The sequence below is a fragment of the Gorilla gorilla genome, chromosome 2, assembly GCF_029281585.2.
Source record: "Gorilla gorilla gorilla isolate KB3781 chromosome 2, NHGRI_mGorGor1-v2.1_pri, whole genome shotgun sequence".
NCBI classification, from domain to species: Eukaryota; Metazoa; Chordata; class Mammalia; order Primates; family Hominidae; genus Gorilla; species Gorilla gorilla.
Window position 1 is genome coordinate 80,843,329 of NC_086017.1, and position 27,878 is coordinate 80,871,206.

Here is a 27,878-nt window from a genome sequence, read left to right on the forward strand (position 1 = left end):
GGTTCACGCCATTCTCCTGCCTCAGCCTCCTGAGTAAGCTGGGACTATAGGCACCTGCCACCGCGCCCGGCTACTTTTTTTTGTATTTTTAGTAGAGAAGGGGTTTCACCGTGGTCTCGATCTCCTGACCTCATGATCCGCCCGCCTTGGCCTCCCAAAGTGCTGGGATTACAGGCGTGAGCCACTGCGCCCGGCTGCTAAAAAAATAATTTCTTTATTCTTAAAAACTATTTGCAAAACAAAATATAGCAAAGTTGCATTACATTACATTTTATGTATGGCTCTCCATCTATTTTATTTATTTATTTATTTATTGAGACATAGTCGTGCTCTGTCACCCAGGCTGGAGTGCAGTGGCAGGATCTCGGCTCACTGCAACCTCCACCCCCTAGGCTCAAGCAATTCTTCTGGCTCAGCCTCCCAAGTAGCGAGATTACAGGGGCCCACCACCACACCTGGCTAATTTTTGTATTTTTAGCACAGATGAGGTTTCACCATATTGGTGAGGCTGGTCTTGAACTCCTGACCTCAAGTGATCCACCTGCCTTCGCCTCCCAAAGTGCTGGGATTACAGGCGTGAGACACCATGGCTCGCCGGATATTTTTATTTAAAAGAAACAGTTGTACATCAGTGCAAGGAAGGCTGCATGGGGAGTCACCCTCCCAGCAGTCTGTATTAAGCATTACAGATGGGGATTTTTTTTTTTTTTAATGGCTGCATTAGTGTTTCAGCAATAAGAATTAGGACTGGCTGCATAATTTTGGAAGCCCAGTGCAAAATGACAATCTGGGGTCTTTGGCTCAAAAATTAAAATTTCAAGACAAAAATGGCATTAAAGCAAGTACATGCCAGGCATGGTGGTGTGTGACTGTAGTCCAAGTTACTTGGGAGGCTAAGGTAGGATGATCACTTGAGCCCAGGAGTTCGAGTCCAGCCTGGGTGATACAGTAAGACCCCTATCTCTAAATAAAAAGGTAATAAAAGCACATAAAATCAAGTGCAGTGTCCTTTTAGGCATGAGATCCTATGTGACTGCATGTCACACACCTGTGAACCAGCTCTGCTAAGATACCCTACATTCTTTTAGGAAGAATTAGTTATACTGATGATTATTCCTTTAAAAAACACAAACCCTTAGTTAAGGCCAGTTTTCTTATTTTTGCCAATCTCTTTCCATTTGAGGTCATATTTTTAAATATTGTAAATTCAGCAGGAATGCTATTTTTTAAATTTTCCTAGCTTTACAATTTATGATGTTTATGGCTAGATGAGATTCCACTGTGTTGACATATGTCAGTTTCTGAATACTAGGCATTTGAGGATCATCTATCTCTTTCTCTTTCTCTTTTACTGTTTGTATAATACAATGACCACTTTTATCCATTAATCTTTCTACTCTACTTCTGTTGATTTACCTCCTTAGGATAAATTTCTAAGAATGGAATTGTTAGAGCAAAGGCCAAAACATCTTTATGGTTCCTATGATTTATTGTGATATTAATTTCCAAAGGGGCTATCAATTTAAACTCAATCTCATCAGCAGCAAGCATTATTTGTAAAAAAATATTTTGTTGCTTAGCAGGTACAAGGTAAGCTCAGGTTACCTTAAATTGTGTTTCTCAGATTACTGACAATGGTGAACATTGCCTAATGTTTGTTTCAAACTTTCATTGTTGAGAACTGCAACTTCATAAATTACTGAAATTTATGTTTTAGCTATATGCTGATTGAGGTTCAAATGTTGTTTTCCAAATCAACGTTTTCCTACTTTCTTAACTATCAGGTCTATCAATCTTTTCATGTTTATAACCCAGAATTGAATGATAGAAGAATGTAAGATCATATAAGACCTTGGGGAGGGGGAAAGAGGATGAGGACCCCTAGAAGAAATAGAACCATCTCCATCTTAATGAAGTTCTTGCTGTATAATTTTAGACTTTGATCAATATTTTGCTAACCTTATCCAAAAAATCAGATGCATGTAAAGCCCCACAACACGGTTCACAACATCAGAGAATATTTCGTTTACCTAATTATCCTCATTTGATCATTACACATTGTATACATGTATCAAAATAACACATGTACCCCCAAAATATGTAGTTACGAGGTATCAATTTTAAAAGCTGTAGAAGTGAAAAAACAAATAAAAAAACAAAACACGTTTTCCCCCTAAATTGGTAGCCAAAATTCATGAGGATTATTTACTATCCGCAAGACAGAGGTAATGATCCTGTCATGCCTACAGTGCCTCATGCAGAGTGGGTCCCCAACAAATGTTAACTGGCTAGATCTACTGTGTGACCACCTGATGACACAACCAGGTTAGACGGTAAGGTTTCGAAACTTTAGAGAAGTGAAATCCGATTTCGGGACATTTCTTGATGCCGGCACATACCCCTGGGGTGCGGCAAACGTGTAGCACAAGCACACAGCACTTCAAAGAATAAAAGAGGATGGGATTCCACGAAAGATACATTTGAGATGAGATGCAGACTATTGAAGACACTACACTTCACATACACTCACCGTGTCTCCTAGAAGTTAGGGCTGTGTATGATGCACCTTCCTCTCCTTGCAGACACTGCCCCCACCCTTTCTCTCCAACTCCTACTTCCGAAAGGGCTACCGCTGAATAACTGTGTGCAAAACCACACATTTCCCTTCTCCTTACATCTGAGTAATTCCTTTGTTTAGCCACTCTGGGAACACAAGAGTTTTAAAATAAAGCTGACTGGCGTTTAAAGGCATTGTGTTCTGGGGGTGTCTGCACAGCATGGAGTATTTTGCTTTGTAGCTCCTTTAGCGCCTATCAGGATAAAAGTAGAATGCCCCAAAGCCATAATTATGTGACCACTTTCTAGTGTTTCAAAGGACTAACGAAACGTAGTGGTATCTGACTGTCACAGAAAGGGTAAGAATGAAGAGTTCTGTTTCAACACTCAATATTAGCTAGGCCGCCTTCCTAACAAGGTCCTTCAAGCCGTGCCGTAAAGTTTATGGCTTGATTTATTCCAATAGACTGGAACAGCTGAAAAACAATTTGCATCATAGCAGGGTAATGCATATTGGACAAGAATGGAAACTCTTGTCATTACAGAATTCTCTTAATGGAAATATGAGGTCAAAAAGAATAACAGTCTATGACACAGATAGCAGGCGCAGGGAATCTGCTGTTGACATATAATTACATTTAGCAAACAGCACAAACCTGTGAGATTTGAGCAACGCATTTTGACATTTTTGTGTAGGGTTTCTTGTAAAAAATAGTTGAAACCTTCATTTCATCAAAAATTACAAAGACTATTGTAAAACATGGTTTGGGTAATACTGGGGTTAATTCAAATTTGTTAAACAAATTAACCCTGCAGTGACTTTCTTTCGTACAGCAAAATCAGCATCACTCTGAACTGGTGCCTGTGGCTTGTATCCAAGTATCTCTTTGTTTTAGTGATTCTTTATACTAATAGGAATATATGTCAACAAAAACTTGGAGTTTGTACAGATTATGAGAAATAGTATCACTTCCATTCAATAACCAGACATTTTTGTTCTGAGTATTTCTTGCAGTAGCTTATACCAATTTACGTTTGCTCTGAACTTCGTTAGTATCTAAGTAAATACTCGTGTCATGACAATGATTTAAGATGAATACAAATGTGATAACAGGAAAATCGGAAACACTAAGTTGCTTTGGAAAGGATGAAATATAGCAGCATCAGTGTGAAAGATAAACACACTCTTAAAATGCTGTGAAGTAAATGCTAAGATACTGTTCATATAAATTAAAAATGATTATTTCCATATCCAGAAAGGATAGTAAAGATCCTTTTTGAAGTGCTGTGGAGATGAAATTCAAATGCTAGAAAATCAAATTTCAGATTTCCCCATACCCTCCAAATTATGCTGGCAGATAACACTTTTTTCTTTGTCATTAGATGCCAATTCCATCTGCTCCTAATTGTTGCAGGTCATAATTTCCATTCCGATCACTTAAATTATCTTAAAATAAGATGTTGGTCAGTAATTCAGAAGTAATGTGTAGACAAGCAGCCTATTCTAGGAACTGACAGTACTGGAAACACGAAATGGGTTAGTACCTTAAAGTGGGCAGCAGTTTTGAAGAAGCTCACTAAAAGGGAGAGACTGTCATTCCACAGCATCTCCTGCAAAGCCAATCATTTGGAATAATGTGGTTTCTTCGCTCTGTTTGAAAACTTTTCCTGGGAGAGAGGGTGTTACAGTTACACCAAGTTTTCTCCCATCACCCACTCACAGGGGCATCACAGTCTCCTGGCCTCCGCCTTTCCTGTGGTTTGCAGTCCTGGTTCCATTCACATTCAGCATGGGCAACCATCGCCCATCACTTCATTCAGTTATATGTGCACTCATTATACTGCCGTCTGCTGCTATAATGCTCCTATTAATTTTCCTTTTGATATTTTAAGAGCAATCTATAAATCATGCCGCCTTTCATTTGTGCCATCATTAATGGTTGGTAATAATGCTGCAGCGGCGTGTTCGTGGTGAACCTTATCGCACCACCAAGTAAACAAGCATCTGTTTCTCTCGGCTAGGTTCAACATGCCCGAAAGTTGAACAAACTGCAAACTTTTTCATAGGAATGCATATTAGTTTGAGGAGGAAAAAGTAGTGTGGCTTAAATAATGGCCTGGGATGTGATAAAGCAGAGGAGAAAAAGCAAACCTGTTTCTCATTTTATTGCTGTGAATTGCTTTTATGGGAAAGTTAGCAAATAGTCCTTTTATGCACTAACCAAGCTGAACATTTCTTGAAGTACAAACTTCTAGCTTGGTTCTGGGAAATCAGAAATTACAGAAAAGGTATATAAAGCCCAGAGAAAGGGCTGTCTCCCTGTGTGTACCTAGGGAGACTAGGGTCTGATAGCAAAGACTTTTGGGTGGACAATACTCACACGGCTTGCATAGGAGATCTGCCTGGACTGCTGTCACTCTCGTTGCTGTTGGTATGCTCCATTGCCCCGTTCAGCTCTTCCCGTATTGCGCTGGCTAAGTTGCCCAGAGTGGGATTTCCCATGGAAGCGGTAGTGTATAGAGGTATACTATTCTCAGCCATTGAAGCCTGTCATCAACCAAGAGAAAATTTATGAAGACACAGGGTATGTAAGACAAGGAAACTACTAATTATGGGTGTACTCGATAATCTTCAGTTTGAGTTAATTGTAGCATGGCTGGCAAATACAAGTTTCTAAGAGGTGTTGAAAGATTTTGCTTTAAAAACGACTCATGGCACCTGTCCCAAGCTTGGTTTTGAAGAGCTAACTGGGGGCCAGGGGGGACCAAGTGCCTGTGGGTAGAAGGACTCAATTTGGTCCTGCTTGGTAGTCACATGGTTTAGATGGGCTTTCGAATATGAGGTTTATGTCGGATGCGTTTTTAAGAGGAGCTGAATATTTCCAGATCACAGTGAAATATAATGGAATTTTTATTTCTTTATCCATTTTGATGACTCCAGTATTGGATATTAGAGATTTTGATCAGATTATCCTGGCCGCACCGCTCAAACTTATGAGAACTTCCATAAACATTTACCTCTTAGATCCTATAGAAAAGGAAGAGAATATAGAATTGGAATCAATTTTTTATCTCCTCCCATCATTTCTGTTTTAATGATTTTTGAATCTGTTTAGTGCAGTTTGAGATAACTGGTTGAAGGAAACACCACGTAACGTTTCAGAGTCCGACCAATTGCCTAGGATTTTAGGACTAAAGAACTCTGGCAAAGGGAAGCTCTAACTCATATTTATTTTTGGTGTCAAAGTACATCAATATTAAAGGTTACAAAGTTACTCCACGTGAGTGTCAGCAAAAAAGTGAGGGAATGAAAAAGAAGAAATCCTAAACTTTATTTAGGATAGGTAGGATATTATCCACTTCCTGTTATACTGCATTTGAATAAAAGGGACACCAAGTCTGAAATGCAGACACTAGTTACATATACCACTGGACTAAGGTACCCATATTTGTTTCATCCAGGCGGTGATTACGACCCACTGACTTTTCATTTCATTAAAGAGGACACTTTCAAAAACTGGCAGCTGTAATTAAACCAAGATTTATCACAACTGTCCTCCTGCAGACTAGACTATGCCTGCTTTTCCATCCTAATGAGAAAGTACATTAGACGTACTTTTTTTCACAAGATGATCTGGCATAGTGACTTCAACTGGCCAGTCATACAAGAGTCCAAACTATTCTATAAATCCTGGCTCTAGAAAGAAAGTAAAAGCCAAAAGAGTGCAAAGCTGGGCTGCAGAAATCTGTCTGGCTAGTATGACAATCGCAGCCTCACTCACTGTACAAACCCCAAAGCCAGGGCTTTCTAGGTACAAGCCCTGTGTTAGAAGTCCTGTGCACACTCACCAAACACAGCATTGGATAATGGACTGTTTGAAAGCTCGGCCCTATGTAAGCCCACAGCTTTTCCTTCCTTCTACTTGTAAATGTGTATAACTGCCTTCTTTTAAAAAGTAGGGGGAAAATCCTGTGTTTATTTCCAAATGTGGTGAACTCATTTTGATGAACAGCAAATCTGAACATTCCACACTCTCCTACAGTGTGTCAAATAATTTGCATCAAGTACTTTTTCCAACAGCTCTTTTATAATTGCAATAAAGCCTTTTTTTCTTTCTTTTCTTTTTGTTGGCAGAGCAGTTGCCAGAACTACTATTATTTGTTTTTTTTTTTTTTTTTTTTTTTTTTTGCAAACTGCAGTTGGACAAGCATCTTAACTGCTTTTATCTGAGACAACAGTGGTCACATCTCTCTGTCACAGAAATTCTGCTAAGCGTCTTTCCACTGGAAATACCATAAGATAAGCTCTCATAAGACAATTTCACTATTCCAAGGTCAGAATGTGGCAAAAGTGGGGCTGCTGCTAGCTTAATTATTTTAGCAGCTTCCCTGGTCAAAAATTGTGAAGACAAAATTGAAATGCTGATATGAACGTGTTCATTGGGATGAGTTTGTCATCCTCTAGAGAAGGCAACTTTCTTGGGATGAGTATTTATTCTCTTTGGCTCTCAAAGTATTCTAGGTCAAGGCCATTGCCGATTGGGATTGGATCATAGAACATGGGCTGAGACCCAACAGCCACAGTAGTGAAAGGCATACAAAGGCAAGCACTTATACTGATCCCTGGGTTCTCAGGCAAGAACGATGTAAGTGATGAAAACCAGCCTTGTCCCTTGAAAGAGAGATCCCAGTGCCTGATCCGCAACAGAGCTTCTTGAACACACTCTCTGTTAAACAAGTGATCAGAGCAACCCACCCAAGGTTAGATAAATTTTCACTAACTGCTTATGCCTAACAAAGTGTTTTTTTTTTTTTTTTTGGTAGTTGATGTCCACTTAGAAGCAGGTGTGTTACAAAAATGGACTTAATTATATAAATGGTCCTTGCACAGCATGTGGTTTCATATCAAGCTGGCACCTCTGCCAAAAAATGAAGTTGCTTAAGTAATGGTGCAGAAGTCCATAAGCACCCTCGCTCCTGGAACATTAACCACTCTGAGATCCTCAGGGGAAAGGCAGTCTATAAATACGAAGCTTTACGGTTACCCTTAGTTACTTCACTTTTCAGAGCATAATGCAATCTGTCCCAAGTCCCATGTTTTATTTCTGTAGTGGATTCTGCTGTCCTATTTTATATATTGTATATCATGCATTATGTTGCTCTAGTAATTTTTTTGAAGATATTGTTCCACTATTATTTTTACTTGTCTTGAAAAATGGAAATAGGCGGTAATGGAAAGGAAGGCCTGCTGGCAGAATCTTTATTTAATTTGCACAGTAGAAAGTTGTCTTATGTGTCTGTCTACTGATCAGGGATCCAAACTCGTAGAAGAGAGGGAAACAATCCACTTCTGAAATCATGAATTTGTATCAATTTATTCCCCTTGCCTCATTATGGACGGAAAGTGTTCTTGGAAAACGGCAGGACAGTTTTGGGCTACTGAAGAAGATGCCAAAAGCAAATGTTCAGAGATGAAACCTGAACAGTTCTGTAATGACAAAGCATACTAATGGAAATTAGTCACATAGTTAAGAGAATTCAGAGGATGGAGGATCACTTTTTTTTTTTTTTTTTTTGCCTTTCCGCCTCATGAATATAAAATGTGCTTGTAATCTTAATACTATTCCAGATAGAGCAGGCTTTAAATTCACACTTCACAAGACTCCAGGGAAAATAAGTTACTAATGAATGGTATTTACAGTGGCAGCATCGAAGCATGCTTTCATTTACTCTTCTAAAGTTACTGTGTAAACTACAAGTAATTAAAAGAGACGCAGAAAGTAGTTTCTCCTATTAAATCTGGTTCAGGCTAAAAATAAATAAATATAATTACTGAAATGCTAAGGCCAGTGAATCTGCCTCTAAACTGAAACTGGGTAAATGGCCTATCATCAATTCTCAGGAGCCTTAAGACTATTCTGGGCCTGTAGGGTACAGAGTCGTGCTCCATAAATATCTGTTTAATGCAGAGCAAGACCCAGGGCTCCTGTCAGTATCTCCTCCTTCCTCATCCTGTTCCCATCATACTAAAGGTCTCAACTTTTTTCATTATTGTCCCTTTTTAGACTTTTGTTTCTCTCTTTGTGCCCTCACCCCAAGAAATGTTCGTATTTGCTCATGTATTATGGTCCTTTGGAAGGACACAAGACATTGTAGTATCTCAGAACCAATCTAGGGGTGATACAGCCCCCATTGAGAACGTATGCTGCAGAGGACTGCAATGGTATTGGATGACAAATGTCAGATTTATCTATAGAACATGCTTCTCGAACAGTCTGGGTAGGGGCAAAAACAAACAGGACCACCGGCCAAAAGGATACTGCTTACTTATGAACTCTTGAGGGGGACTTGAGTACTACACCCAGGTACTTAAATGAAATGACACTGGAGTAGCCTTCATTTAAGAACTGAAATGTGCAACATGTAAAAAGTTTGCTAGAAGCTGGGCTGCCTCAGGTAGCTCCTTTTTGGGTGGTAATCTCGCTCCTGCTCAAAACCCGCGTCTTCATCTCCTGGTACCATTGGTGATGTAACAAGTACTTGGTTTGTCAGTAGGAAATAAATACTCCGTGTGATTATCATGTAATCTTGAACAATCTGCAGGAAAACTAAAGAGTTTTCTTAAACACCTCTATTGTTTAAACAGACATGGTTTACTTTTACAAAGTGAACCAGACCCCAGATCCTCCCCACCCCAGACAAAAGCCAAGATGCTAAAGTCGACTTTAAAAGAAGAAAAAGAAATACAAAGCCCTGCTTTCTCTTTAAACCCGTGAACAATAGAAGGTCATGTGACGCAGTGGCCTATCATCCAGCACATTAATAGCTGTGCTAGAGTAATTACACTTGTGGTATTTTTGCCTCAAGTGAAATTCTGAAATAAGAGGATGGAAATTATGATACTGCTGATAAATATTAATAAGTGAACTTTTAATTTTTTTGCCACAATATTCAAAATGCTAAGCATCCCGCTAATGCTGAAGCAGCCCGATGTGTTTGCCTCCAGGGAGTACGATGCTTTGTGCACTTAAGAAAAAAGTTTAACGGAATTAAAATTTAATATCTAATTAGAGCAAGGCTAATATATTTTGAAATGAGTAGGGGAGACCTGTGCCTCTGCTGCATATTCGGGACGGCCGTTAATCTTACCTGTAAAGCTGCATTGAGAGGTGTGCAGTAGGCGTGGCTGCTCTGCATGTTTTTAATAAGGGAAGGGTTACTGTGTAAGAAAAACATAAAAACTCAAAGTTAAACACAGTCGACTCCTGAGTTCCTAGCTAAGTTTTGTTTTAAGCTTGCTGGTGCCCTTCCAAATCAGCAATTTCCCCCACTAACAAAACCCAAGAAAAGTCAGGCTTTCTTCCTGTCACTGATTTGCAGGGCGGGTGTGTGTGCACACCTCTGGGGTTTGACTTCTCTATTCAAGGAAACTAGGTGTAAAATTCTGGCTTAGGTAGTAACAGGCTTGGGTCCTCCCTCCAGAGACCTCTCTGCACATTTTTAGGAGTTAGCCTGACTCCAGACTCCCACAGAAAGGCAGCAGCCTAGGAGGTCGTGCTGGGGAAGGCAGTGAGCTCACCGCAGGGGCTGCTGGGCGTGAGCAGAGAGAATCTTGGCTCCTAAGCATCTTTGAGATTTGAACTCTACAGTGACTGCTAGAGGGATGGCAGGAAGGCTTCTAAGGAATGTTTATTGCCAACAGGCGATGGAGAGTAGGGTATGCCAGGGGAGGGTCGTTCCTAAATAAGGGGATGTCTTAGCCAAATCTGGGAGGGTCTGAGAATATTTGCTGCCATCTCCATTCACGGACCAAATGAAACTAACATACTGTGGTCAGAAAATCTCTAGCCTCGTAAGGATAAAAATATTAAAAAATTACATAGGGCATACTGAGGGAAAAGGCTGCCTCCCAGTAGGCAATTACCTACATTTATCAGTGGCCTTTAAAGGAAGTGTATGCAATATGACCTATTTCTTTACTATGCTTGGAACATTTTAATCATTCACTTCATTACATTTGTATTATTATAGTGAGTGAACAAATAAGAAATCTACCCCAATAGTATACACACATTTTAACTAACCAAAAATGCCCTTTTTACTTGGGGTGGGGAGAGAGGGGGGATTATGGGTTAAGCACAAGTATTTAGTTCTAGGGTCCCCGTAAGCTGCTGAATCAAAATACAACGAATATTTGCATTAAAGACGTCAAAAAAGCATTATTCAAGGCACTGGTGTTCCAAAGAGAAACGAGAGCAATACATGTACAAATCACACAATTTAGTTTCGTTGCAGAAAGCTGTGGCACTGCTATTGGTGAAATGCAAAACTACATGGGATGAGTCAACCATGCAAAGCCAAAGCAACAGCAGAAAAAAAAAACAAAAGCAAGTAAAGGCTCTTACTGTGCGACAAGCTCGTCAAAGTTTTCATCGGGGCAGTATTTGCGAGGACGGCCTCGTTGAATATGGCGGCCACGTTTAAACTCTTCATCATCAACTGTCCAAAAGGACCCAAACTCATCCTCTACTCTGATAAAGCACTTATGCAGTGAGAGGTTGGTGCGAATGGCACCCTGGGATAGGAGCAGCAGCAAAGGAGATGGAGTGGCAACAAAAGGAGACGGGGTTGGGGGCAGAACAGACATCCAATACAGGGAACAGGAAAAAGAAAATAAAATGCAATAAGCATAAGCAAATGGTTTGTGAGGGTTAATATGCATTGCCACCTAAAAGCTACTAGCATGTGATGCAACAAAGACCAGCAAGCAGGGCAGGGGGACTGGTGGGTATACAAAACAGGAGGGATGAAATGCTTTTTTGCTTCCCTTAACTGAGACAACGTGAAACCAGTTCTTTGGTCTAACACCATCTAGCAGCCAAAGCCTCTACGTTATACTTGTTAGCACAATCCAAGCTAGGCTAAGAAGTTCAAACATGGTGGACGTACCCACTGATCTTTTGTGGCCTTCGTTTTTGGAATTCTACTTCATCCACTGTCCATACTGCCCCTTTAACGTTTTCTACTCGCACAAAACACTTGTGAAGACTAAGATTATGACGCACTGCATTCTGCAGCAAGTATAAAAGAGAGAACATTTACATTTTCTATAAGAAAAGACTCCAAAAACAGCAGTAAATTCAGCCTAACAGTCCACATTTGTAAAACCATTCCCAAGAGCTGTAGCTACCACCCCCGTGGAGGACCTTCTCCTGCTTAAGGATGTCTTTTCCAAAAGCAAAAATAAACCAAAATTATAAATTAATTGTACTTTGGCATTTTCGTCTAGTCTCTGGTAATAACTGACCAGAAGAAATATTTTTTAATATGCATACAAGCCCAAAATAGGTTCCAGAGTACAAATCTGAAAATGTTACTGTGACTTCAAAACAACACATGCAAAGTATAAAACTGCCCTTTTTAAGCCCACCTACCTCCCATAAAAAGGGGGTATTTTTTTCAAACCATGAAAGAGGAACACTTGGTTAATATTGCTAAATACAGTTTTGTTCTTGATGGCTTCTGGCTTTTAAAACTTCCAGAGGTCCTATGAAGAATTCTAAAGTGGATTTTACCGTTGAGAGTATCGCCTTGTATAGCCAAAGGATCGGGGGGGGGGTGGGGTGGTGAATGGACCCCCCCCCCCGCCAAGAGATCAGTAGCTATCATCATGTTATGTCTTACCTTCCAGAATATGAGAGTTGGCCCTAACTATGGGCAAGTATTTTAACTGAGTAAATGCCAAAGGAACACGAGTGGAACTCTCAATGGCAAAATGACTATATTCCTACAGTTGATGGTTTCTACAGACATATCTTGCTTATGGTTAAAAGTCCTTTCTGGCCATTCCTAAGCTGAGACCCTTAACATCGATAATTTATATCAAAAAGGAGGATCTCAACTCAAGGGTGAAGAGCTTTTAATATCTCATCTTTCCTTTGGGTTTCAGAAGAATCCCCAACCCTTACTGGGTACAGTAACAAGCAAGGCTTCATTTCTTTAGTCCCGCCTGGTTAAAGTTACGGATCCAGACTCAACGCTGGACATGAAGACATTCTAAAGAGATTCAGGTCATTTACTTAAAATTTTCTTCTTATTCAGAGTAAGTAGATGACTCAATAGTAGGTGACTCAATTGGGGCTTGAGATAGTTGATACATACATCACACTGGGTAAAGTCCTCACTCAATTCCAGCAACACTGCTATTGCACAAGCATTTTGCACACCGCCCCCCCACCCCCCCAACACATCCCATTCTGCCACCTGGAGTATTTCCTTCCTGAATTATCCTTAATGGTGGTGAATCTTGATACTCTGAGAGGTGCTTCAGTTTTTGGACAATCACAATTGGTGGCTGTGAGGATTCAAGCTACATAATGATTTTTCATTTCTGATATGGAATATTTAGAAGATAATGAGACAAGTTTTTTAATGCATGGTGTGATGAATTGCTTGAAAGGAGAATTCACAGGATAAATTCCCAAAAAGTTTTTGAGTAATGTCAGCATAATTGAGGTCGGTTCAAGATACCCAGGTGACTATGAAAGGACACTCCTGATTCAAAAAAATTGGAAGGATTTGCTTAAAAATAAAAGTCTCTAAACTGAAAACATTTGGCATGTCATACATTTGATAGGACAATTTTCTATGCATATAAACTGCAGTCTAGTCTAAGTAAGCAGTTTTTTTTTTCTTTTTTTGAAACTAGGTCTTGGCTCTGTTGCCTGACTGGAGTGCAGTGGTTCAATTATGGCTCACTGAAGCCTTGTATTCCTGGGCTCAAGCGAGTCTCCTGCCTTAGCCTCCTGAGTAGTTGGGACTAGAGACATGTGTCACCACACCCAGCTAATTTTAAAAATTTTTTGTAGAGATGGGGTCTTGCTATGTTGCCCAGGCTGATCTTGAACTCCTGAGCTCAAGTGATCCTCCAGCCTCCTGAAGTGCTGGGATCACAGGCAGGAGCCACTGCATTTGGCTGCATTTTAAAAAATATATTGCCCAAAGGCATACAATAGAAGGTCTACTGTTATTTACTGGAATAAAATTGAGGTGGTATAAATAAACGGACAAAGCCAATTTCCTTTAAAAATCCAGACAGGGCATGACACATGTAAGAGGTATAACTTGAAAAGAAGTCAACATTGCTCCTAATCACTGCTTGATGCTTTAAAATAAGTATCAAAATGTACAGAACTGAAAGGTCTTAAAGCTACTTTTGACAAAATAATTTCTGTAGATCAGGTTGAGCAATATAACCATGTGAGTAAAGACACAAAGCCAAAACTTCAGTTCTGTTTTCCAAAACTGCACGTCTAAGCAGAAAGCAACGAGAAGTCAAGAGTTTTCAAAAAAAGATGTGTAAGCTCTTTTCAGTCATAACTTTAACTGGGCATTTCATCTTTTGTCTAAGATCATGGTACAAACAAGGACACGTACAGAAAATTATACGTATTTATGAGTCACTATTTCATCTAAGGCTGTTTATATTAATGACACTTTTTCCTGCCGTTTGCAAAATGAAAAAGTGCAATCTGAAGATCTAAGCTTAAATATTATATTCACAACTGGTAATTATTTTTAAATTTCATCATTTCTATTTATAAAAGGCAATCTGAAGAAAATGTCTGCCTCATGCTTCGACTTCCTAAATTTTTTAAAGCATTCATGGCTAAAGATCCTTTTATATTTTATCTTCCAAGGCAGGCTGAGGCAAAGAGGGTAAGATTTTGAACATAGGTTCCCTTCAGTGCCCATGTGTCTTAATGGAAATGAAAGGATAATTTGGGCCATAATGGATATTCACAGCTCTGTAAAGTTGATGAATTAATTCTATGGTTATATTCGTTTTCTTTTAAAATGCTAATTTATCAGGAACTTAACAGAAGAAATGTATTTTTCTGTTTTTTGCTTTGGTTTTTCTCCAGTATAAAATTAAGGAATTAGCAAGGAAGGCATTTATTTCAAGCGAAGGAAGTTTTCCTTGTGTCCTATAACACATCCTTATCATATTTAGATTAATGCCATGTAAAAATAGCCTCAAATGTTTGTTATCACATGTCTCTAAATGTTTTGGATTTCAGGCAGGGATTACAAGAATTCCAGGTGGTAAAAAATGCAAAAATACAAATGACAGAGTGTACCTGTCCCCTTCTATAAGCAAGAATATTAGACACCAAGAAATAGAAAATGGGAAAGCCCAAAAATATGTGAGGGCTCAATCTAATATAAGGGAGTAAATACCAGTGGAATCTTTGAACCAGCTGCTGACCTGGGAATGAAGTAAGCCATATATGACCCCCAGCACTGCTGGGGGCATCCAATAAAGAGCTATGCAATTTGACTTGTTTTTACAGCAAATAGTATTATAATGAAGTTCTAAATCTACTTTTCTTCCTTAGTATATCTATGAGGGACAATCTCCTTTTTTTTTTTTTTTTTTTTTTTTTTTTTTTTGAGACAGGGTCTTGCTCTGTTGCCCAGGCTGGAGTGCAGTGGCATGAACAGGGCTCACTGCAGCCTCAACCTCCTTGCCTCAAGCAATCGTCCCACCTCTGCCTCTGGAGTAGCTGTTGACCACAGGTGCATGCCACCATGCCTGGCTAATTTATTGAATTTTTTTTGTAGAGACAGGGTCTCACTACCTTGCCCAGGCTGGTCTCTAGCTCCTGAGCTCAAGTGATCCTCTTGCCTTAGCCTCCCAAAGTGCTGGGATTATAGGCATGAGCCACTGTGCCTGGCCGACAATCTCTTGACTTAAAACCAAAAAAAGAAAAACAAAAACCCCTACCCCTTAATAATACATTGTATTCTCCATTAATAACTCCTACAAACAGTGCTAGTGCTTCGATTGCACAGCTTTCTCTACTAATTGGCTTAATGAGCTATTTATCCAACCATTGAAGGCTGTGTCAAGTTTGGTCATTTCTCCAGGTTCCATCTCTGGAGATACATCTCTGCAAATATCGGCTGTGGTTGAAGACCTAACGGCATGAGGTTTGCAAGTAATATGGCAACCTCCACTTCTGGGCGACGGTGTTGTCTCCTTTTCTCTACATATTCCAACCAGAGAGAGATCACTTTACTGGCTGGCCCCTCCACACTGCTGATGCTGGTGTAATGGGAGTCTTCCATCACAGCATTTCAACCACAATGGCACTATTTTCCCAATCAAATACACCTAGAGATTGGACACTTTAAGAGTATCAAAACAATATAAATGTAGCTTCCTTATAGCACGACTGCATTTTATCAACAACAAACTGTTCTATGAACGTCAAGATCCAAGAATAAACAGGCCTGAGAAAGCTTACCTTCCACGTGGCCGCGTTGCGTCGGAAGTAAGCAAACATTCGTGTGAACCAGTTATAGATCTCATTTAGTGTTAGCTGCTTTTCTGGAGATTCGAGAATGGCCTGTGAAGCAAAATGTAACAGAAGATAATTTATGACCAAATCAGCAGAGTCGTCATTACACAGTTTCTCGAAAATATAAAATCACTGTGATTCAGAGCTAAATCCTGAGAAAGGTTTTACAAAATGATCTAAGATTAATGGTTGTATTTAACAGTTCAATAGCAAAATTCAAAATGGAATTATCTAATTGTTTTGAGTTTTTATTTCTGTTTCCGTACAGAAATATTAATTTATTAGTCATTCATAAAGCAGAATCAAAGAGAAATGCAAAACATTTCACTAGCTGATTAAAGCTCAGTAATTATTTAGAGCTCAGATTAATTCTAGGGATCAGAGATTACTGTAGCTTGTGATAATTGACTTGCCATCTTTAAACAGGCTCATTTTCACTGTTGTGTGAAATGAATTTCCTAATAATCACATCGTATTGTAATACTTAATCAAAAGCAATTATGTTATATATTGCAGTTTTAAAAAACCTTATAGAAAAGGTTTCAGCATGCTTGCATACTAAACGGTTTTAAATCTACTTCATCAATATATATCCATGTACACATATACCTTCTGATAGAATTTCATATACTGTGTTATTTACTTACCTGCCTAATTAAAGATGCATATGTAAATGGTGGTCTAACTTCTGCGTTCTTATAAAATTCTTGGTTCTGCGCAATATCTGCTGAATAAGAATCATTGTCCTATTAATTATCACTTTTTAAAAAGGGGCTGGTCTACAACAATTGCAGATTACAACTCTACGTGAGGCAAAAGGTGGAGTATCTACCTGACGAAATGGGCACGTTGTATTTGTCTGAGTACCGCCTGCGGATGGGTCCCACCGTGTGCATGCTGGTGGTGGTGATGACAGAGGGGCCTTGGGTGACGGGAGTCAGGGGGGCGGTTGGGGTCGTTGGAGTATGAGGTAAGCTCTGCGGAGAAGCCTCCGATGCGGACTTGGAGAGAGTGACACTTGATACCAGATTCAACTGCAAGGAAAAAAACAACGTCTTAGAAGACCTTCAGAAAACCAGAGCAACCCAGGAACCACACCTAGCAGGAGTAACACAGAGGATGCGGGGGCACCGTTTCTTCCTCTACGTAGATGATACGTTTACCATGAACTGAAACACAAGGTGAGTCCTGCATGAATTCACTTAGGATGTAGTGTAAGGTATCTCTGGCAGCGGTCTCTTTTCCAAAGGCTGCTACATGGGTGTTTACAGGCTCAAAAAGGGGTTACCTACCACCTGAGGGAGTGTGAGAAACCCTGAGTCAAGACATTTATTTCATTGTGATGTCTCACCTATAGGCTTTAATCGCCCATCAGGCCTTGTCAACCTCAAAGAGGGAGAGAAGTCCTTAGCAATACCTGTGAAGCTGAATATTTTAGGTGACACCAGTTGGGATATGCTGGTGTAGATCTGAAGTGTCCAGCAGAATTTCTGCAATATGCTAGCACAACCAAAGAGCTGTTTTTACTTGATTTTTATTAAAATTAAACTTTAATAAATTTAAATGGAAAGAGCCCCATGTGGCTAGTAGCTACCATACTAGACAGCCCAGGAAGAGCCTACTGAGCTCCCTCATGCAGCTTCGTGGATGACGAGAACTCCTGCAAATATGTGTGGCCTATTACTCATATTAAACACAATGGGCCTGACCCCACAAGCTGTCATTTGTTTCTATCAATCAGTTGGCAGAAAATAATCCTTAACAGCATTATGAATAACCTTTATTAAATCTATCAAATACAGGCTTGGGATCTGTTAATTTTTTTTATCGTGACATTCTTTTATAGAATATGGGAGATCTGGAACTGAGGTTTTTGATTTTTTTCCTTCAAGTTTTATAGAATATGGGAGATCTGGAACTGAGGTTTTTGATTTTTTTCCTTCAAGTTTTGAATGTTCTATAAAATGGGAAATAATCTGCTTCAAGTTAGGAAATGAATATTAAAATGAATATTACTTATTTATTTGAAGTAGAAGAGAATAAAATAGGCCGGGCACGGTGGCTCACACCTGTAATCCCAGCACCTTGGGAGGCTGAGGTGGGAGGATCTCTTGAGTCCAGGAGTTTGAAACCAGGCTGGACAACATGGTGAAACTCTGTCTCTATTAACGCACACACACACACACAAATTAGCCATGTGTGGTGGCACATGCCTATAGTCCCAGCTACCTTGGAGGCTGAGGTGGGAGGATAGCTTGAGTCTAGGAGGCAGAGGTTGCAGTGAGCTGAGATCACACCACTGCATTCCAGACTGGGTGATAGAGTGAGACTCTATCTATCTCAAAAAAAAAAAAGAAAAGAAAAAAATTAATGAGCACTGTTTCAATTTATCTTTCTTATCTTCACCTTAAAGTACTGTTCTTACAAATACTAAAAGGCATAACCCTTCCCCAAAATTTGTTGCAACAGAAATATTATTTTACATCTGGCAATGCTGAAGAATTTGGTTGTTTTCAGCGTATGTATTACTGTTTATATGCTGTCTCAGAGACACAGACCCACCCTAAAATCCAATAAACTTCAGCAAAGTAGGCTTACTTGGTAATATTTTCTCAAACCAGATTTCAAATCACTTACCATAGTAAGTCTATTTCACCAAGTCTAATTCACCATTGCTATAGTCAGTCTTAAGTACAAGGCAGTATTTGTGGAAGGTATTAAAAATGAGATTCCTCTGAGATCATAATCAAAGAACTTATTAAAAGAGACTTCCAATATGTTGGGAAGACTCGACCTTTACTCATACTCTAGTTAAAAAAAAAAAAAAGGGAGGGGGGCATGAGAATCCTCTCTAATATGTTTCAGGAGAGTTTCATAAAAAAGCAATGAACCTGAAGAAAAGAAAGATCAAATATCATGAAGAAATACTAATGGAAAAATGTAAACATGGCGCTGGAAACAGAATGTTGTGAGCTTTGAGTTGTGCTTTCCTTTTTATTTTCAGCGTAGAATGTTGACTCGGTGAGCAAGAGAATGCCTGCGAAGAGCAAGCCATGGAGATGGCACTGCCCTTACAAATGCCCCAGCAAGCTGAGCAGATGCCATGAGCGGGTTTTTCTCTATAATGCTGGAAACCTGGCTTTCTGACACACATTTGCAAACTAAGTGTGAACAGTTCAGAGTAGCAGCCGCAGGATGGGGCAGAGCTGAGAAGCCAAGGGGGGAAGAGTTGGGGCTGACCTCTTCTTCACCTCGGGCCTTAATCACTGACCAAGTCCAGGAACAGTACGTATAAGCATCAGCCCAAGCAAAGGGTCAAGGAAATTAGTGCATGAAAGGCTAATGCTCATAAATATACAGCTTTTATAATTCAGACGCTGCTAAGCCTAAGAATCTCAGAGCGCTTTGGAAAGTCATGGGTAACATTTGTAAAAATCATGTTTTAAACCACCTGCCACTGTGTGGTCTCCTTTAATTCTCATACCACCACTAATATCTGAGATGTTATTACTCATACTTTACAGATAAGCAAACTGAGGCCTGGAGAGATTAAATAATTTGCCCATATTCCCAACCCAGACCCAAGGTCAAACCACACACTTGTATGATTCTAGATCCTTTGTATAATCATCTTATGCCTAGTTAATAGGAAAAATGAACACTAACCAGTTTCATTTTTCTGTATGCTCATTTTTGGAAAAGATTCCGTGCAGAGCATTTTATCCCTGCTTATGCATGACAATCAACACGTGTAACTGAGCAAATATAAGGCAGTTAGTCCTACAATGACAAAAACAGGAATAAAACAGCTAATTACTGCCCTTGAAGCGCTTACCATCAAACACATATGTATGTCAGTCAAAGGGCAAAGGTACACAGTAACCACAAAGCAGTTCTGAGGACTGACTATACTTCTTGGCTTCTCTTTTCAGTTTAAGAACTTTTCCCTAAACACTGTGGCTTTCTGAAAGATGCAATGAAAATTACAAACACAAATGTCCTTCATGCCTGCTCCCTTTCAGTTTTGGGAGGAAGATCACCAAGTTAACTGAGTTCCAGTTTCATTGTCAGAAATCAAAACTCATTCAGCAAGTGCAAGCCCATCTTTTTGGGTGTTCACAGCTAAGAAGAATAGACAAATCCCACAGTAAAATGTCATCAAAATGCCGAAAGGATGTGAGTCTTGTAGCTATTACCAAGATCTCACCACTAGGACTCTTTCTACCAAAAAAAAAAGCAACAGCGAAAAATAAAATCCCTCCAAGTTAGCACAATCCACAAAGGAAGAGATGAAGGTAGGTAGAATTTTCTGGAGGCTTTTGAACATTAACAAGTGGGAATAAATACTGAGCCAGAAGAGAGCAGAGAGGGGGCTTACCAGGCTTGACAAATGACACCGTGATTCACACCCACTGCTGGGCTGTCTCTAATAAGCCACAGAGGAAGCAGCCAATCTCAGCTAATTACCAGATAAAAATGTATTGTAAGGACTCTAATTAGGAGACGCGGATGGAGGTGATCTAATGATTAAATGCTGCATTCGACTGACCCCACCATCAATGTGCAGTGGTGCAAGATGTCACTGGAATATTTTGTAGAAACAGTAATTTTATTTCGAGGAGGGGACGCAGTAATATTTGTAATGATGGCTATGAGGTAAACTAATTAAAAGACAGTTCCTAGAGGAAGAGGGTGGCTGAGAGCAGCTGTGGCCATTCCAAAACCAAGTGCCAAGTCTCAATAGAGGAGCTGCAGTCAAGTGGAAAATTTCTGCCTGACCTCTGCCCTTGCTATTAATTTGCAGGAAAACTAATGACACATATACATATTCCCACAAAATTGTTCTAATTGCTAATTTGCCAAAGGAACCCAGATTCCAAATTAAACATGACTAGCCTGTGAGGGAAGGAAGAAGAAAAAGCTGTACACTCCAAACACAGGGTGCTTTGCCACACAAAATCATTTGAAGGCTGAACCAACAAGTTAACGAAATGTCAACCTTGTCAACTGGTACAGAAGTTTCTTAACTTTTAAACTTCTGTTTGATGATCACATGCTTGTCTTGAGGAGAAACCATCTTCGAAAGGGAAGGTTGAGAGAGAAAGAATGGAGAAGAAAGATTCAAAGCAGGCTCTGTGTTCAAACCAAACCTGCTCTTTTAATTAAGGCCTCTTTGAAAAAAGAGTGCCCCCCCAAAAAAAAATTAATTACAGACTTAGAACAGAAGAGCAAATGGGGAATGGTGTGTGTTTTTGCTGTAATCTTGAAATATTCATCTTAATTGTAAACTATTAAATCTTAATGTAATCATCAATTAGAAATGAAAGCATATGTGCTTTGTGTTTCTGATTGCAGTTCAGGTTTTAAAAGATAATTTTTTCTGGGGCATGAAGCAGGAAGGGAATGGACTGGGAGGGTTTCTTTTCCTGATGGAAAGCCTATTTTTCTTATTGTGTTCATTTTCTATTTAAAAGAAAGAAGTTGCTATGTTTAGAAAAGTCAGTAACTCTGATATTCTCTACATGGCAAGTTTCCATCATGTGATGATTTCAGCAAAGATAATCTCTTTGAAACTCTGGCCAAAAGTTAAATTCTTATGTCATTTAAAATTGCTGTAGGGTTTTATTTTTTAAATTTATTTGTTACTCTCAGGCATCAGCTTTTCTTTTAGCCATCGAAACTATTCAAACTTGGTTGGCTACCCACTATTCTGCTTAGTCCCTTTTTTTTTTTTTTTAATTAATTAATCTTTAGTTTTTAACAGTAATCTCCCCTCCTGTTTAAAGATGATGAGTCACTCGCATTAAAAAAATAAACTGCTGATGTAAACCCCTGACTGACAGAAACAGACTTGTAAGTATTCCCATAAGAACTCATTTTTATTTTTGTTTGTGCTCTTGCCTCACATGAAAACAGATTCTGAGAACAAAAGACAAACCTGAAACCCAAACACCAAGGGACACAACTGCGTAGTAGGGACTTTCGGGCTCACAGAACGTGTTTTTCTGCTCTTGTTTTACTGGCCTGAGGCAGCTCAAGTCCTGCTTTAACTGCATGGCAGTGTCATTTCTGGGCATGAATCACTGAGTTCAGAGACGGCCTTTCTGAGGCTGGAGGGACGTTACCAGGCCGTGCGGAGGGCAGGAGAGTGGGTGGCAGCCTTTGTTACAAGGCTTTCCTTTCCTTTACCATCTCAGCCTGGCCCTGTTTTAGAGAAGCGAACTCGTGGAAGGTTATGACTTAGAAGGTGGTGGTACTGGCAGGGATACTAACAGCAAAAACAAAAAAATTCTAGTTGAAAGGTGGGGGGGGGGGGCACTTAATGAAAAACAGTATATAAAACAGCTTTGTGTATTGTGCCTAAGAATCCCTTTTTATGACTGCTTAATATTATTTCTCCAACAACTCTAAAGCAAGGACCCAGGCAGCCCAAATGATCCTTGAAGAGTTAAAAGACCCTTTCTTTTCAGGGGGGGCACTTTGTTTTTATAGGAGCTAAAAACTCTTTCAAAACAGTCCTAATGGCTATGGTTAGAGGAAAAGAAAATGTATAAAAATGAAAATCTAATACTGTATTTCATTACAAATATCCAAGTTCCTGTAAGTGCTTTATAAGATTTTCATCAAGAAGAATATACCACCTACACTGTAATTACGTGCCCACCAAATCTAAAAGAATGTGGTTTCTCCAGGAGCAGAAGTTGTTCTCTGATGTGCAGGAATACCCTAAAGCAAAGCGTTCTTCTCATGTACTCACTATTATAAAATACGATTTACAGTGTTTTCCTGACATAATGACAGAGTGTGAAAAGTCTTTTTAAGAAATCCGTAGTAATTCAATAAAGTCATCATACCACAGACGTGTTTCTTTTTGTTTTTGTTTTGTCCTCTTAGTTTTTCACTCCCTCCCCCAAATGAAGTATCTTGGCAAATTCTCCACAGAGTAAGCACGGAGAAATTAACCTCCAAGCAAGACATTTGGGTGTTTACTTTACTTTGAGAATGTTTACTGAGTCTGGAACAAAAGAATATCAATCATTTTCATTAGGGCAGTTTACTATTGTTTTTTCTTTTCTTTCCATAGAAAAGAATAGAATCTTTTAAAATAACAAGAAATGTGGCCATTCTAAACGTAAGGACTGCTTTTCTGCTCTATGTACCTGATAGCTAGAACTTAGGGCTGCTCTGGTCAACTTACACATACTACATACGTCCACGCAGGGTCCAGTCTTTATAAAATTAAAAGTTTGAAAAGCTTGTCTTAACTGATGTTGGCTATTCCTTTTCTTCCTCTACACTGATACTCACCAATCAGAGGGACCGATTTGTGCACCCACTCTTAACCTAAGGAAAGGTTCACAAGGCTGACCTCTTACCATTTCTTCCTGCTCATCTTGTAGGTTTCAGCTTAGACATCATTTCTCCCAGCAGTCTCCCCTGACTTTACCATTCTGGGTCAGCTGTTCTACTTACAGGACAGGTAGTGCAATTCACGGAAAGTGAGACTGTGTGAGTATGTATGTAGTTATCTGTTATTTCTTTTACCAGACTCTGAACACCTCCATGGCAGGGATGGGCCTTGCTCATGTGACTGACTACTTGTCACGTATGTCACATGCTCAAGAAATATTTGTTGATGGAATAGTTTGATTTTAAATGCAGAAATTCCCTTTCCATAACCAACCTGCAACTTGAGTCTTTGGTTTTGTTCTGAAAGGAAGATTTTACCTAGGTTGAAAGAGATGTGACAGCAAGCAGGAAGAAAGGCCGTCGAAGGAGTCTGAGGGATGGGAAGCCCGTGAGCTCCTGCCCCAGTTCACCCATAAGCTTTCTTCCTCAGATCCATGTCCAAAAACTTGGGCACCTTCCCGAGATGAGCGTATCCTCTAACTATCCAAATCTGATGAGTCCCACAATAAGATCCAGAAAATGCGTCTATGAGCTGATGTAAAAACAATCTAAGAACGTTTCAGCAGTTTCTTTGATGCAATGAAATGAGGACTGGTTGGATGATTGGATACAGCAAATGACACTTAACACCCAAATGGCATTTAGTGAAAAGCAACATTTACAGCAAAGCATTCTATCACTTAGTGACTCAGAATTTTAAAATAAACACGAGGTTTCTTCTACACAGAAATGGAAAAAAGAAAAAGCTTCATGAACTTACTGGCAAGGTTGTAACACGAAAGTCCCCATCTATGGTTAGATTTGAATCCTGGTGACTGCTTGTTTCAAATTAAAGATTCTAGAAGGATACTCATTCAAACGAACGCCATGCATTCTATTATTTAGGGCGGAATAAATTAATTACAGACTGCAGGGAATATTTTGCACATGAGAATCAGTCACCAGATAGCTCTGGGCCCTTAAAGTTGAAAGCATCAAGGGTTTGCTGTATGTGTGTGCCCTTTTTTTTTTCTTTTTGGCAAAGAAGTGAAAATTTATGCAAAACATTACACGTCTACCTTTTATAATTAATTTCCCAATGCCTCACCTATACATATTTTAATAATTCCTGATTTATAAGATGGTATCTTTAATCAAATTTTCTATTTTCCAATAAATGAAAAGAAGGCAGGTTCACTCCGACAACAGAGTGTCACACAATATCTGCTTGTCAGGCACCAATTTTTACTTCTTACATGTAAGTTAAAGGATAAGGAATTTATAATGCTGCCTGTGAAGGGAACCACTTTTCATACACAAATGTGATCTTTTTTTTTTCAAAGGGTAATACAACAGTACATTTACATAAACTAATCCAAACAATCTATGTATTTGACAATGGCAAACCTCACACAGACGGCCTATTGTTGGTTTACATCTTGGAGTTCTTTATATTGGCTTGTAGCGCTGCTCTAGCTGTCAAAGGTTTGACTTGGACTCTAAATAAATGGTTATAGAAGTGCTGTGCAGCGATATTGGACTTCTTTGCAAAAGAAAACCTGCTGTGTATGAATTCAAAAGCTATTAATTTTTCAGTCAAAAATATTCGTGCCGATTTCTTTTAATAAAGAAATACTGTGCTGAGCTACTAAGAGATAATGTTGACTAGTGGTAGAGAATTTTCAATAGAGCAGTTAAAAATAAATTTAGTAGGAGGCCCCCTTCAAAGTTATAATTTTCTAGAATGTAAAACATTTTTTTTTTAATACTAATCAAGACAAACCTTCCATCCCTGTTCACTTCCCCCCATGCTTTTCCCTGTTTACCGGCTGCTTAACACTGGTCCACGTGAAGAATCCCAATGGTCCTTTTGTGGCCCACAGGGGCTTACACACATGGTGTTCTCTGCCAACACCCAGCCCGGTCACTCGCCAAGCGCCCTATGGGGTTTTGTAGTTCCTTATCTTTAATTGTATCCTTCCTCTTCCCAAGAAGCCCCAAGATCCCGGCCTACAGTGCTGGGTCCAACCATTATCCTATCACTGTTTTTGATCCATGGAGGAAGACAGAGCTAATCTCATTCTCTCGCTTGTTGCTAGGTGCAAAGATTTGAACCCTTCAATCTGGGAAAACTATTTCACTAAAGCCATCTGAAGACTTTCAAAAAGTTCCAAGGCAGTGAATGCCCTGTGCAATTGGCTATGCTTCTTCGAGATGACTTCAGCCAAGTTGTCTCAGAGGCTCACCATTTTGCTTAGCTGGGTTCTAGAAGGAGGGGTTGCTAGAAATAGCACAGCTGACTACTGATGCCACAACAGTGAATGACCTGGTTCTTTTTTTCCTTTCTTTTTGGTAGCCTACACATCTAGTCCTACAGCCATTTACTGTAAAATACACGGAAACTAAGGACTCCTTCCTAGTAAAAATGGATGCACGAAGTGTTTAATGATTTTATGTCCTATATCTCAGTAATGTGTTCTGTTTCAGACATTAATTTTGCCTGCCAACTGCATCTTGGCAGGCTACCATATTTGCTGGGTTAATAGTCTGACTCCGTTTTATTTCTATCACCATAAATCATACATATATGGGTGTATGTTTGCTTTATTTATAGAAAAAAATCAGTCAAAACAGATAAACCAATACTTTGCCATTACGCTGCATCATTGCATATTGATTAAAATCGCTGGTACTAACTATAGATTGTCAACGCTCAATTAATTTTCACACAGTGACTCCAAGCAAAATCAAATAAAGGCAGTGTACCTTTAAATTTTACAAATCTTAAAATCAAGAAGCAAAGCACTGTCTCCATTTTGAATAATCAGTTAAAGCTACTAGGAGAAATTTTAGAAATGTAAGAGGAATATAACCGTTAAAGAGATCGATTTATTACAAGGAAGGAGGTCCAAGACAAACTTTTAGGTTCAGACACGATCCTTCTACTTCGATATTAACAGCCTGTGCTGGGATGACACCCTTCAAGGTCCAGTAAAAGGGAATAAGGCAAGAAAGAGGAGATTCTTACAAATCAAATGTAATTTCAGTGTACTGTGTTTGGTCTCCTAACTGTGAAGGAATAAATTTCATTTCAAACTCCTTAGTAACCATTAGAGCCTCTCCATAATTTAGCCTCTGACTATTCGAACACTAGGTTTCCTATGTCTTTCCTCTGTTAAGAGTTAGACTGGACTACTCCCTGCTCTTTTTCCTACACACCACTGTCTCTCAGCTTACCCGAGCTGAAATGCCTCTTTGCTTTGCTGTCATGGTTTAGCTGTCTTCTCTGCGTTCCTACCATTCAGAAAGATTTTCTTTTTCCAGGGAGCTCTCATAATGTATTTCAGTACCTTGCTTGGGCACCAATCATTCTGCCCTTAAAGAAGACCTGGGTGCTTGAGTCTTATGGGCAAGGACCATATCTGAATCATCCTGTATCTCCCCAAATGCCTAGCATATGACCTTCATCATAAAGGGTAACCAGAAACAGTCGCATGAATCTAAGGCCCTCAAAACTCAAAGCTCCACCAAAGTAGGCTGGTCCTCCTTCCTCCATTTGGGGTGGGGAAGTAGAAAAGGAATACTGTGAGTTTTGTTTTTTTCCCCTTGGTGGGGATCAATACTTACGGGCTGAGGGGCGGCTTTGGGTTCTGTAGACTTCACATGCAGGTGGGTCATCATGGCTTGCAGGCGCTCTTTGTCTTTTGCAAGCTGGCAGGAAGAAAATGCTTTGTTATTTCTCTGAATAAAGATGCATGGCTCTTAACACCAAAAATGATACATATTACAAATTACGCTATGGCACCACAGCACATGATAAAATCATTTTCATTGCTTGTTTTTGAAATCTACATGACCATTGCCAAACTCGAAGTAACCGGAGGTGTTGGTGTGAGATTTCTCAACACAAGATGCATTAGACTTTAACTGGGAAGTTCTAGACCTGCTGGCACCACACAGTCCCATGGAACACAGACAGCTAAAAGACAAATGTGAATCACGCCTATTAACCAACCTTATTCATGAGAAAAGCCAAGGGAAAGTGAGCTAGGTAGCTAAAACCCATAAATTCATCTGTTGTGATTGTGGAAAAACTCCTAGACAGATGGATACATTTATGCAAAATTAGCTTCATCTTTCTTAACAGGTAGGCATAGATTAAGACAGTGCTGGCAAATGATATTAGCAGGCCAGGAGCAGGATCCAAGGGATGACAGGTTCCCATTTTCAAACGAGTGTAGAACAAGCTTGCTCATTCAATTTACTCAAGATTTGAGTACTTGCTATGTGCTAGTCTCATCTTAATAATTTAAGTCTCCTTATTCTATAAAAAACGATCTTCTGAAGTCACACAAGTTTCTAATTGGATATACATAGTAGGCACTCAAATACTACTGATTGGAAGCTACATCCTTTATGCTTCGCTTGGACTGCTTTAACTCGGTATTTTCAATAGTTCAAGACAGTTGGGCATAGGGGACACATAACGATTACTTCTGTAAAAGAAGTGGGAAATATAGCCCTTAAAGATAAAGGGATAGTTAAGAGAACAGCTGTGGCATTTAGGGA

At 39.5% G+C, this 27,878-nt stretch overlaps 1 protein-coding gene across 41 annotated transcripts in view; it reads right to left on the minus strand.

Moving 5' to 3' along the window:
• FOXP1 (forkhead box P1) overlaps nucleotides 1–27,878 on the minus strand; it is a 630,459-nt gene that overhangs the window by 6,171 nt on the left and 596,410 nt on the right. For 14 of the 41 annotated variants that reach the window (XM_019023994.4, XM_063703907.1, XM_031009110.3 and 11 more), the window contains 7 exons: nucleotides 26,937–27,020; nucleotides 16,753–16,954; nucleotides 16,568–16,647; nucleotides 15,867–15,968; nucleotides 11,506–11,627; nucleotides 9,706–9,775; nucleotides 4,938–5,104 (listed from right to left, as the gene is read on the minus strand). In XM_019023994.4, coding sequence (XP_018879539.1) covers nucleotides 4,938–5,104; nucleotides 9,706–9,775; nucleotides 11,506–11,627; nucleotides 15,867–15,968; nucleotides 16,568–16,647; nucleotides 16,753–16,954; nucleotides 26,937–27,020 — 827 coding nt within the window. Of the gene's footprint in view, nucleotides 1–4,937; nucleotides 5,105–9,705; nucleotides 9,776–10,961; nucleotides 11,132–11,505; nucleotides 11,628–15,866; nucleotides 15,969–16,567; nucleotides 16,648–16,752; nucleotides 16,955–26,936; nucleotides 27,021–27,878 lie in introns of all 41 variants that reach the window. The other 27 variants (XM_055383383.2, XM_055383384.2, XM_055383381.2 and 24 more) reach the window with 3 other exon arrangements.